This window comes from Lepidochelys kempii, chromosome 10 (genome assembly GCF_965140265.1).
Source record: "Lepidochelys kempii isolate rLepKem1 chromosome 10, rLepKem1.hap2, whole genome shotgun sequence".
NCBI classification, from domain to species: Eukaryota; Metazoa; Chordata; order Testudines; family Cheloniidae; genus Lepidochelys; species Lepidochelys kempii.
Window position 1 is genome coordinate 57195555 of NC_133265.1, and position 12511 is coordinate 57208065.

Below are 12511 nucleotides of genomic sequence, written 5' to 3' on the forward strand. Positions count from 1 at the left end.
CATTTGGCATCTTTACTATTGACATTTCAATAGGATTTACAAGATTTCATATGCTTATTCTAAAGATTTATTCCTCTTCAAAATGCACAGCAAAGCATTTTTTCTCTTCTGATTTGATGTGTGTCTGTCTGATAGCATGTGATACTATCCCACGATATTGTTCTTGTGATCCATTGTTTAATATATTCCCTCTATACTGGCAAGTGCATTAATATCTTCTGTTTCAATGTGCTTTTCCTGTTCAATGATTGTTATACCATAATGTTTTGTATCACCTGTATGTTACACAGTTTGCTGACATTATGTAATAACTCGGCATGTGTATTCTTCATGATACTCTAGACATAGACAACGTGGTGTTAGGGTTTAGTTTTGATTATTGATTAACATTAGATTACTCAGCTTAAACAGTTTAATAAACATAGGTAAACCAGCACAGAGAAGTTGATACTTCACCAGCTCTGGGGAACAGGCTTGCAGCAATTACAGCTTATATCTTTTGTCTGTGTCTGTTTCAAAGTATGTCATGTGACTGAGACCAGGGAAATAAAAGGGCATTCTCTTGCCAATACTCTTTTTATAGTTCTATTTTACTGTATTTTCAGTCTTGTCAACTTTTGCAATTTTTGTTTGTGAAGTTGGTGGTTTAAAGCACCAGCTCCTGGAGGCCATTGACTATTTGGAATTCTTAGTTGTGATTTTTTTAAAGTAAGTTTCTACCCCTTATGGTTGTGGAGAAAAGCCTGAAAATGTGAACTGGGTAAGCCCTAAAGGCACAGAAGCCAGAAGACAACCTGTGTCTTTAAAAAAAATCATGGAAATCAATGGGCATGAACATGTTGTTTACAGAACTTTACTCTTTAGTGCTACATTATTTATTTTAAATTGTTTCCTATTCTTCTCTGCATTAGAGGCAGGAGAAGCAGAATAGAATCTGCAAGCATCAGGAGAAAAGCTCTGAAACGTTGTCATTAAAAGAAGTTTTCAAAGCTGAACTTGGAAAAATGAATGTTTTTTAAGATACCTGAAGTTCAGTTTCTATTTTATATCACATTGAGCTTTTCCCCATTGATTCCTAGCCCAAACAAAAGTGTTGATGAGAATTTGAAGTCTGAGACGGTACAATCGATGCAAAGTGTTATTGAAGTGTATTATAAACTATGCAGTGGTATTTAAGAAGCTGACAAATAGGTCACATGAAATCATCAGTAGACTGTGCCTTACTGAGGAATCTGCTAATGCTCTTTATACTCTTTCATACTTTGGCTAAAAATATTAGCACCATAACATTTCTAGATGGAGGGCAGTAGAGGTGATAGATGCAAGGTGATCAAAACACAGTAGGAGGCACATTTGGTTGGTTTCCAGACAGCCATCTTTCTACAGCTTTATTATTAACAATAATTTAATCTTTGCCAGCACTTTTTTCATTTCCAAGCTCTTGATGTGCAGATTATTTTTTTTAAAGTAACTGTATAGGAAAAATATTCAGATCATAAAGTTAAACCTTTATTAGAAGTGTTGCATATTAAAAAGGATGCAACCCCAGGATCAATACAGTTTGCAAAGCAGCCGTGTACTTCAGGTGTTTGAATTAAAATGTAACAGCTGTAAATAGCATGTTGCTTATAGTCATTTTCTTTTTGTCAGTATTTTGTAATAATCCATATTTAATAGTTTGTGAACCTGAACTTTGCCTCCCAGAAATATGTGAGGAAAGAGAATATACTTGTATGGCTAAACTAAAAAAAAAATTATGTGAAATATATTATTTGGTTCAGCCAACATCCGTAGGTACAGAAATTCTTTATTTAATAACAGGTGTGTCAGAAAATAAGGAAACAAATGGACTTAAAATACTTCTCAAGAGGAAATATGTAGCTTACATTACAATAAAATGATAAAATTACAATAAAAAAAAAATACTATTGTGGGGCCTGATCCTGCACCATCATTGTTACTAGTTGGGCTGAGGACCTCAATGTGAGTGGGATCTGGGCCATAAACAGTGAGGGATGTTTTTGCTGGATAACACGTATTCTAAGTTATTGCTTGTGCCCTTGAGCATAGTGCTGTGTTGGGAGCAGTAAAGAGCTACGCCACCCCAGGAGGAGAACCAGGAGAAAGAATGCCTCCAGGAGTTCTCAGATGCAGGGGGGTGCATGCCTCATACCACATCCTTTTCTGGGGTGCAGCTTATTAGTCTTTGTAAACTTAAAGTAAACATTGGGTTCTGTGCATGACAGCGGAGTACTTGCCAATTCCAGCCCCTTGTGGAGGATAAGTTGTCTAAAAGAATAGTAACAGAGCAGTCTTTATGTTCCGTTGAGAGCAGGGATTACAATGATGGTTGACCGTTACATGGCCTGCAAAAGTGGAGGTTTCTTTACGCCTTCTCTCGCATGTAGGTGTAATCTGGCCTTAGCTAGACACTTCTATCAATGTTTTTATATTTGCTATATCACATTGTCATAAAGTTATATTTTATTAAACAAATATATAAAATTCACTGTTTACAGTGGAAGAAACCTAGTAGGCTGATATCTAACACCCACATTGCAGTTTATATAGTTTGAAACCTGTATTGTGTAGTGTGACGGGGCAAGGCCAGATGGCTTTAGAAAAGCAGTGGGAGATAGATATATTAGGTCCAGGCTAAACAAATCTCTGGTACCAGAATAAGTGAAATGGCAGCTGCTCCAGGTCAATTAAGACACCTGGGGCCAATTAAGAACTTTCCAGAAGGCAGGGAGAAGGCTAGGTTGATTGGGACACCAGAAGCCAATCAGGGGCTGGCTGAAACTAGTTAAAAGCCTCCCAGTTAGTCAGGTGGGTGTGCATGTCAGGAGCTGTGGGAGGAAGTTGCGCTGTTGGAGAAACTGAGTAGTACACACCATATCAGGCACAAGGAAGGAGGCCCTGAGGTAAGGGTGAAGTGGAGCTGCTGTGGGGGGGAAATAGCCCAGGGAATTGTACATGTCATGTTTCTAAAAGGTCAGCTACCATAGCTGATACTATTAGGGTCCCTGGGCTGGAGCCCGGAGTAGAGGGTGGGCTTCTCCCCCCCCCCGCCCTTTTCCCCCTGATTAATCACTGAGACTGGGAGACAACAGAGACTGTGCAAGGAAGGATAACTTCTCCTCACCTCCCTCGCTGGCTTATGATGAAAATGGCTCAGTAGACGGTGACCCTTTTCTCCAGAGAGAGAAGGGTTACGTGGAGGGTCACAGTGGGCCTCTGAGGCTAGCGAAATCCACCAGGAAACGCGGGACCCACGGAAGCAAGGACAGAGCTTTGTCACAGTAGCTATTAATTTCTTTTTAAAGGTAAACAGATTTGTTTCCACTAAAATGTTTTCTTACATGATCTTAAATAAAGCACAATAAATGGTGTGTACTCTGCTTGAAGAATATCCTTGTGCCGATCGCTCATGAATTCCTCACACATCAATTGTTTAAATGTATTTGGTGAATGTGTTTGCCAATTTCCTGAGCCAATAGCATCTCTGGTATGGGCACTGTGTCTGTTTGTTACTGAAAAGGTACTAAGTCCTGTCCAACTGGAATACCCACTTGTTTGTGGTGTTCAGAATACTTATACTCTCCCATTTGATAACACTGAATACTGAGAACCAACAATATGGATTTATTCATTTTATTCTGCCCATAATTCCAACCCCATCTAGGAAAGAGACCTCTTTTTGATATGAGAAGCAATACAGATAAAAGTTAGTTTTGCCTCTCATCTTCTATATGTGTCAATGTATGATGCAGACCATGTGAAACTGACCTGATGTCACTAACATACCGCAACTTCCATTTGATTTAGATTTGAAAACTGGTAGGTCAAGGTTACCATTGTTTCTTAATAATAAATATGTGACTATTATTATTAATTCACTATATATAACCATAGTATATGAGTACTCTTTACATAATTCAGTTAAAACAATAATTTCTTATATGTTCCCAGCATGGAGACTTCTCCTAGAAGTAGGTTTCACCAACAAGTTTATACTTGTTCTATTTCCCCAAAGCCAAACGAGTCAGCAGCAATCACTGTCATGGGAAAAGAGAGAGATCCAGAATTTGGGCCTTGCTGTTTAACCTTGTGAGAACCAGCTGCGGAAAGTGCCCTACCCGCTCTGGCTCCTTGGTGTTCTGCTCAGGGCTTCTCTAGTCTGGGAGTAAATGTATTGCTCCAGTGTGGCCGTTGATCTAATGCTATACTAGATCAGACCAGGGTCCATCAAGTCCAGTACCCTGTCTGCAACAGTGGCCAAAACCAAATGCTTCAGAGGAAGGTCTATGAATTCTTGCAGCTTTGCATTGAGCAGAGGTTGTCATTGAGCTGTGTACTGTGATGCCCAGGTCCCTGTCTTGGGTTTATACAGTTACTTTAGAACCCAGTAAGGTATAAAGGTAGTTCAATTTTTTCACTCAAGGATGCAATAGGATCTTATTGTTCTATTTTATATATCTCCCTAAATGGTAGATAACCTCATTCTACATTTAAACTATAGTAGACTCAGGGTGGACTCTTTGGGGTAGAGATTGTCTCTTTTCTATGTATATGTACCATGCCTAGCACAATGAGACTCCAGTTTTGTTTGGGCCTTTAGGCACAAGTCATAGCAATAAAATGATTGTACTAGGTGTTGGGCATACATAAGAGGTAGGTCCTTCCCCAAAGAGCTTACAATCTAAATAGACTAGGCAGAAAAAATGAATTAGTAGTATTATCCTCCCTTATGGATAGGGAACAATGGTGTTTGCAGATACTTGTCACCCCAAGCACTTCTATAGAACAGAATTTTGCAGATGTTTGGCAAAATGTGTATTCTGTAAAGGAAAATTAAAGATTTGCCAAAGGCTGCATTAAGAATAATTGGAATATTTGGCGAACCAAGGTATTTTCTGGTTCATAAATTGTAGGGGTGGTGGTAGTTCTACATAGTGTAGTTGTTGTGATAATCTGTATCCACTTCAGTGCTTTACTGTGTCCAAACCACTAAATAAAGATTCACGTGGATGTGGAGGAAGTTCAGGAAACCACTTCCCCGTTATCCATGTGTATTCAATGTACCCGTCTGGCTGGCTGAAACAAAATCACAACATGATATTCCATGAAAAATGAGTTTTCTATTGTAGCTTTGTATTTTTCTCTTCCTGCAGAATAAAATTCACATATTCAAATACGAGTCAGGTTTTTTAGGCTGTTTTTTTTTTGCACAAGTATTGATATAATCTGTAATATTTTTTGTTCCAGCAATATTGCCTGATTCCATGAAGTCAGGGAACATACAACAGCATAATCCAGTTACATGAATTTGTTTGTGTACACTTTTAACAGTCTGAGAGCTAGTATGTAAAGGTGATTTCTTGTGATCAGCATTTGTGTGTATGTGTTTTTTTCTCCCCCCTGACAGCATTGCGGAGTCGATCAGGACGGTCCATCATCAATGGAAACTGGGCAATTGATCGACCTGGGAGATATGAAGGAGGAGGGACTACATTCACATATAAACGCCCAAATGAAATCTCAAGCACTGCAGGGGAGTCCTTTTTAGCAGACGGTCCGACAGATGAGATCTTGGACGTCTATGTAAGTTTGTCAAATTCAGATTAACCTTCCTAGTGGAAAACAGGAGTTCTGGTTTTTGTTCACACACGGCATTAAAAACACAAGCAATAACAATAGATAAATGCCAGCATTCCATTTAATCCGTAAAGGTAACAGTGTTTTAGATATTACAATATCCTTTGCTGTTACTTCTGTATTGCCCCAGATCACAGGAAAACTAAACAGTAACAGATATCTGTTACCACCTGAGTTTACTGACCCAGTAAAACCAATTTTACTTGTTGAGTAAAATCGGAGGCAAAGCATACAGTATTCTTTATTTCATGAGAGCTGGATTTCCACCAGACACTTTTCTACTGAAGTTAATTTGGCTTGGTTTAGTTTTATAGTTACCCGAATCAAATGTCTGAAGCAGGTCAAGACCTCTGATGGATTCAAGCCTTCTTGGTTCTGTATTTTTTAAATAAATATAAATAAAAGCAACAGTATGTACAAAATGAAGCATTCCTGGGCAGTTTTAATGGCAAACTTCATTAGGAAATCCTGAACAGTAGACACTCCACAAAGCAATCACAAAACCAAGTTGCAGTGAAATCCTGGCTCCATTGAAGTCAATGGCAAAAGTATTCAAAGATTCAGTGTATTTCTGGTATTGTTCAACACTGAAATAAAAATGCAATTGTGGATTATTATAGCATACTATGAAATAAATTGTGCATATAGGCATGCTCATACACACACACACAACTATAAAATAAAATATATTGTCTGAAAGACCACATGTAGTGTAGGTACACAGTCTGATTTGATGATATTGGTTGTTTTAATTGGCCAGGGTTTGGTCGTCATTAAACTCAACGAGTGATGACCCATGATAGAAAAATTAGTGCAGTATATTTTTATAGAAAGTGCACTGGCTCCTACAAATGGAAAAGTTACAAATGGCAAAATGATTAAAAAGTAACAATAATTATTTATTGTATTGCTTTAACAGGGCACAGCATGGGAGATAGGGATGATTTTTCATTTGTTGTGATGTAAAATTTGGATGTAAAGATAAATGGATTCTGATTGCCCAGAATGCATATTACTAAAAAAAATATTATGAGCACTTATGTAAAGAATATTGGATGGTGTGAGCTGAGATGCTGTGATGTTTTTATTGCCAAGAAATTGATGCCTAATGTATGATGATTGCATTACCCAGAGAAAAGGCAAAGGAGCCATGCATGACTTATGCGGGTGTTCCCAAATAAGTATCATCAAAAACTTTAGAGTACCTTAAATTAATCATAATAAAATGTATTTTGATTTTTATAGCTCTTATATCGCACGGTTTGTTTGTGTCACTACTATGTATTGATTTAATCTTTGCCTGTTTATCTCCCTTCGTTTTTCTCTTCAAGACATCTTATTTGCCAGAAAGAAAACAGTAAGATTGCCGTGGGTTTGGGCACAGCTTAGTGACTTGAACTGTGGGTTATTGCTGTGGACTGGCCCCCTGGTTTGGCATTCTCTCTCCTTCATCATGCTCTCTGTAGGATGTCAGGACCACAGGAGGCTCATCTGGGCTGGCTGATAGATCAGCATTTTCCCTTTCACTGCACTGTGGGTTTGTTGAAAAGCCATCTGTGCTGGTTTGTCTTAAAATGGAGATTGGAGAGTTAGATAAAGGAAAATCATAGGAGCTTTGTTAATAGCATAATCACCCTGGCACAGGTCCTGACTTTCTAGTTACAGAGAGATAGCTAATATTAACATAAACTAGTTTCCAATTCCTCAACTCCTTGAAATGTACAGTCCTTGTCTTACCATTTCTGAATCTTCCACTTTTCCTTAGCGCTGAACCCTGGAAGCTTTAAGAATCAGGAACCATAGGAGAGCTTTCCTCGGAACTACCCAAACCGTAAGGTCCTGATCTGAAGAGCACCCTCAGCTCCCACTGAAGTCAATAGGACTTGAGAGTGCTCAGCACCTTGCAGGACTGGGCACGAAGAGAGTGCATTTTAAAATTGTAGCAAGAGGTCGGAAGGTCAGCCCTTGTAGAAATCATTACAGGCAGTGCATTTTCATATGATTCCAGAAAGTGGGTGCTCTCATTGGGGTGGAGCTCAGAGAAAAAGCTGTTGTTTGCCAGAGGAAACGCTTTTCAAAGTCAAAGGGATGGACCCTAACTCAGAATAACTCTGTAGACTTCTGTGGATTCCAGAATGGCTTTCGGACTGCAAAACAAACCTAGTGCCACAAGTTTGTTGCTGGTGGGTCATGGGGGTGTAGAATGGATTTTCTCTTGGTTGTAACCCTTGCTTTGGCAGAACCAAGGAACTTTTCATGTTCAAGAGGCAGTGTCTGGCTGATAAGAAACCCAGGTATAAGGCACTAACAGCAATCTGTAGTGATGATTTTTTTAAAGACTTTTTTTGAATTAAACTCACTGAGGCTTCTGCCAGAGCAATCCAACACCCCTGCATCCATGTGATCAGCCGCATTATTAAAGTAACCAAGGCCAGATTATTAGAATCAACAGTACATGGTGTCTATAACTGATAATGCAAGCACCTCTATTCCCACTCCACCAGCATAATGTAGGGCTGCTAGGGGATTCAAATGGTTTTCCAGGAGACGTAAGTACCTTGCAAGGGCTTTATCATGAAACTCCTAGGTTGGTAAGCACTTATTCACACACCCTCCCATTGATTTCAATGGGATACTCATGTGAGTGCTTGCTAATGTGCCTAAGGCTTGTACAGTTGGGCTCTAAAACCTCTACCCTTTGTTGCTGTCTTTCTTAAAGCAGGTACGCTCAAGGTTCCCAGTGCTAGATAAAAATATTAAAACAAACAAACAAACAAAAAACATACCAACCCTTTTGTCCAACAGTAGAAGAAACGAGGGATCTTTTCTGCATGTTTGGCTATGTGTGGAATGTTCAGTCCAACTGGCTGAAAATGTATTTGGCAGTTGTCGGGAACACAATTCTATATCAGTGATACAGTCACCACAATAAGAAAAGGAGAACTTGTGGCACCTTAGAGACTAACCAGTTTATTTGAGCATAAGCTTTCGTGAGCTACGGCTCACTTCCTCACGAAAACTTATGCTCAAATAAATTGGTTAGTCTCTAAGGTGCCACAAGTACTCCTTTTCTTTTTGCGAATACAGACTAACACGGCTGCTACTCTGAAACCAGTCACCACAATGTGTATGTGGACCTCTGTTATCTATTTACTTGAGCAGTGTTAAACGACTGCTATATAAATTGAATAGACATACAATTGTTGTTAGCTATTTTTGCTTGCTGCTTTATAAATACTGTGGTGAGTGATATGTGCAGAGCTGCAAGGCTATAAAAGGAAGCAACTTGGTATATGAGGTAACACAGATGGGTTAATAACATAAGAATGGCCATAGTGGGACAGAGCAAAATTTTGTCTAGCCCAGTGTCCTGTCTTCCAACAGTGCTCAGTGTCACATGTCCAGAATGAACAGAACAGAGCAATTATCAAATGATAATACATAAGTGCTGTTTATGTGTTCTCAACTCAAGTAGAACTGTCAATCATTTGAGGAGAGAGCTAGCGGGGTTTGGAACATTTGGATTTGGACCCTTCCCTTTCTTTCTTCTCTTTCTTGTTTACCTTTTCTCAATTATCTGTCAGGTCAGTTATTTCAGACCCAACCCATTTGTCGTATGAACCTCTCTCGCCACCTAGTGTTCATTGAAAGACTCTTAACGACACTTCTGAATTTTCACATTGTGCACCTGTACCAAGAAGACACATATGATTTAGTTCTTCACAGTGAGGATTTTGAGTAACAGCTGTTCCTTCCTATTACAATTTAGTGCAATTTGCAAGCGTAGAAACTCATCTTTTCCTTTCTTGTCTTAGCCTTTCAGGAACAAATTGTTTATTTTCATATTTCACTGACATGTACCAAACAAATCTTTGTCTTTTCTAATAGTAGCAATCATCATGCTATTGATTGGTTTAAATGCATATTTCTGTTAAACAGTAGTAACCTAATAGGTGGTTTAAGTGAAAGGGTGATTATTTTGAATCAGATAACATTTATTTGGCTGTTTTTCCTCATAGATGATACATCAGCAACCTAACCCAGGTATACATTATGAGTATATAATTCCAGAAGCCAACGTCATTAGCCCTCAGTTGCCTCCTCACAGAAGACCAGGTAAATCATCATTGCATTAAGCATATTCTGTAACATTATGGGCCAGTAGTAATATTCTGGCCTCACTGAAGTCAATGGAAGTTTTGTCATTGACTTCATGGGGCCAGGATTTCACCCCCAATGTTCAGCTGGTGTAAAGCAGTGTAACTCCATGGACTTCAATGGAGTTACTCTGATTTGCTCCAGCCTAGGATCTGGTTCTTTATTTTTATTTTGAAGGTAATTTTGTCTTTAACGTGTCACATGGGATAAGAACACACTGTGACTTTTCCTTGATCAGTTACTGTTATGAGCTGAATTGCTGTGCCTGTATTTCAGAAATTAAAATACTTTTTCTTTCTTTTTGGAGTTTGATGTTTTGAAACAACCTTTCTCAGCTTCTCTCTCTCAATCCTGTGGAAATTTCTAAGCCCCCAAAGCTAAAATTTCTCTAGACAGAATGTATTTTAAATTCTATAGCACGGAGGTGTGTTAAATGTAACAGTAATTCTGAAAAAAAGAAAAAAAAGAAAATTGGCAGGCAAGTTTGGTACTATTTCTCATGTTTTTGATTCTCCTTGTCAGATTTGTATTGGCTCTATAGTCTGTTTCTTAATGAGGAGCAGCTGGAATTTGACATTAAGAGGCACCGAATATGGAGCATGATGAAAAAACAAATCCTTGGGAAACTGGATTGACATTAGGTGCAATAATTATGCTAGAAAATGCCTGGTGAATTTCCACTTTTGTGTGTGTGTTTGCTGGCTGAGAATTGGGTGCCTCATTGAAAAGCAGCAAAGTCTTTGTCTGCAGAACAACCCAGCAAGTCTGTATATGGAGATAAAAGCTACTTCCAAGCTTGACAACTTTGTAGACCATTGTTTCAACTACTAATTAGTGAATGCATTAGCTAATATTTGAAAGAGATGATCACTCTTTTAATTTGCTCTTGTTGCCTGTCCCCAGGGGAGCCATTCAATGGTCAGTTAGAACTGACAGATGGTACAGATCACGAAGATGAGAATTTGCGTAGGGAGACAGACGCTCACACTGGACAGTCAACAGGGACCTTTCCTGTTATTCAGCCAGGAAGGTTTCCTTCTCATCAGCCAGACAACCAGGTCCCTGCTGTGCAGCCACCACGACGAAACCGAGAGCACAACTGGAAACAGGTTGGAACAACTGAGTGTACCACTTCGTGTGGGAAAGGTAAATGCTTTACAGTGTATGCACAGTATTTATATTACACACCAGAGGATTCCAGGCCAGGAGAAGAAAAACATGGGGGAAAGAGCATGTTAGAAAACCCAGCAAATCCCTGTAGACATTAGACATATGTTTGAGCCACTGCTTTCTGTTGTTTCTCACTAAGTGAAAGACAGACAAATCTGTAGCACAAAGTGGGTTCCAAATATATGTCAATAAAAATAATTCTAAAATAAAATAAACAGGCCATGGTGCACATAGTTTATAAACAGGCTTGGCAGAGTCCAATTTTTTTTCATTTCAACAGATAATATTAATGTTTATTTTAAGCATTTTTTATCAATTACAATTTTCATAGTTTTGCAAAATTATGGGCTTTAAGAATTTTTTATATTTTTATCCATTTACATTTTCACAGCTGTGGGAATTTTTTGAGGGGGTCAATCCATAGAGGGGGTCAGTCCATAATTATTTAATGACAGCAATATTCAAAAAGGTAAAGCTTTATAACCATTAAAACAAAAATTGTCGACACACATCAAAATATACAAAATATCCTTAAACTCTAATAAGTTCTCAAGCAGAATTTTTCTTACTGTCCCTATCTGTAAATTTAAATGATTATTGATGGAAATATTTTTCATTGGTTTGTGTGTATGGTGCAATCGACGTTTACTGACATTTACTGGTAAAGATGTAATTCTTTCAAGCCTAGTTAAAAAGCAGAATATGGCATCCATTTCTGAAATGAGAAATATTGCAGTCTTTTATGGCTGAGGACAGTTGCCTCAAGTTGCTTTTCTAATGTTTCCCTGATACACTATCATTATCCTCAGCATTCTTTGGTTTCCTTTCCCCATTTGTTTAAATCCTCCATTTTCATTGATACTTTTTGCACCTCTGTCAATATCTTCCTCCTGTTTGCCTGGATTGCACCTTTACTGGCAGTGATTCCTCCAGTGCTGTTCAGCTCAGAGCTCCATTTGCCAGTTAGATGCCCTTACAATATGTGGTGTGAATTACAAGCTTTTTTAGGGGTTCGACCCCTTTAATTAACCTTTTGCGTGATGGGACATAGCTTTTTGCGGCACAAAAGCTGGTTGAACTAGCCAATTGTAGGAACAAAGGTACTGATGCTTTTGACAAACATCAGTGGTATATTCTCCAGAACCAGTGTGCAGGACCTGAATACTCGAGCAGAAGATGGTAGTAGAGTGTGTAGTTTCTAGAGATTTATGATGTCCAAACACAATTTTTTTTAATGGTTACAGCCTCTCTTGCTGAAGCAGCTGAGTACCCTTTTCCTATTTGAAAATCAACAAATTATATTAAAATATAACCCAAATTGGGGTACTCTAATAAATACTGTCCTTTTTGGAATAAAACCCAAGAGGACATAATAAAAACAATCAAAATAGGATATAATCTAAACCAAGTGAAAGTGTCTTTCACCATGCTCTGACGCCTGCTCTAGCAGACCTCTGACGGGAGTAAATTCTACTGGTGGGGAAGCTCACCTGAGAAGTCGTGGCACCAGGCACACTTAACTCCA

The 12511-nt window shown here is 38.6% G+C and overlaps 1 protein-coding gene across 3 annotated transcripts in view; it reads left to right on the forward strand.

The window, feature by feature from the left end:
• THSD4 (thrombospondin type 1 domain containing 4) overlaps positions 1 to 12511 on the forward strand; it is a 622386-nt gene that overhangs the window by 541605 nt on the left and 68270 nt on the right. For all 3 annotated transcript variants that reach the window (XM_073303716.1, XM_073303717.1, XM_073303719.1), the window contains 3 exons: positions 5429 to 5604; positions 9678 to 9774; positions 10720 to 10962. In XM_073303716.1, the coding sequence (XP_073159817.1) occupies positions 5429 to 5604; positions 9678 to 9774; positions 10720 to 10962 (516 nt within the window). The remainder of the gene's footprint in view (positions 1 to 5428; positions 5605 to 9677; positions 9775 to 10719; positions 10963 to 12511) is intronic.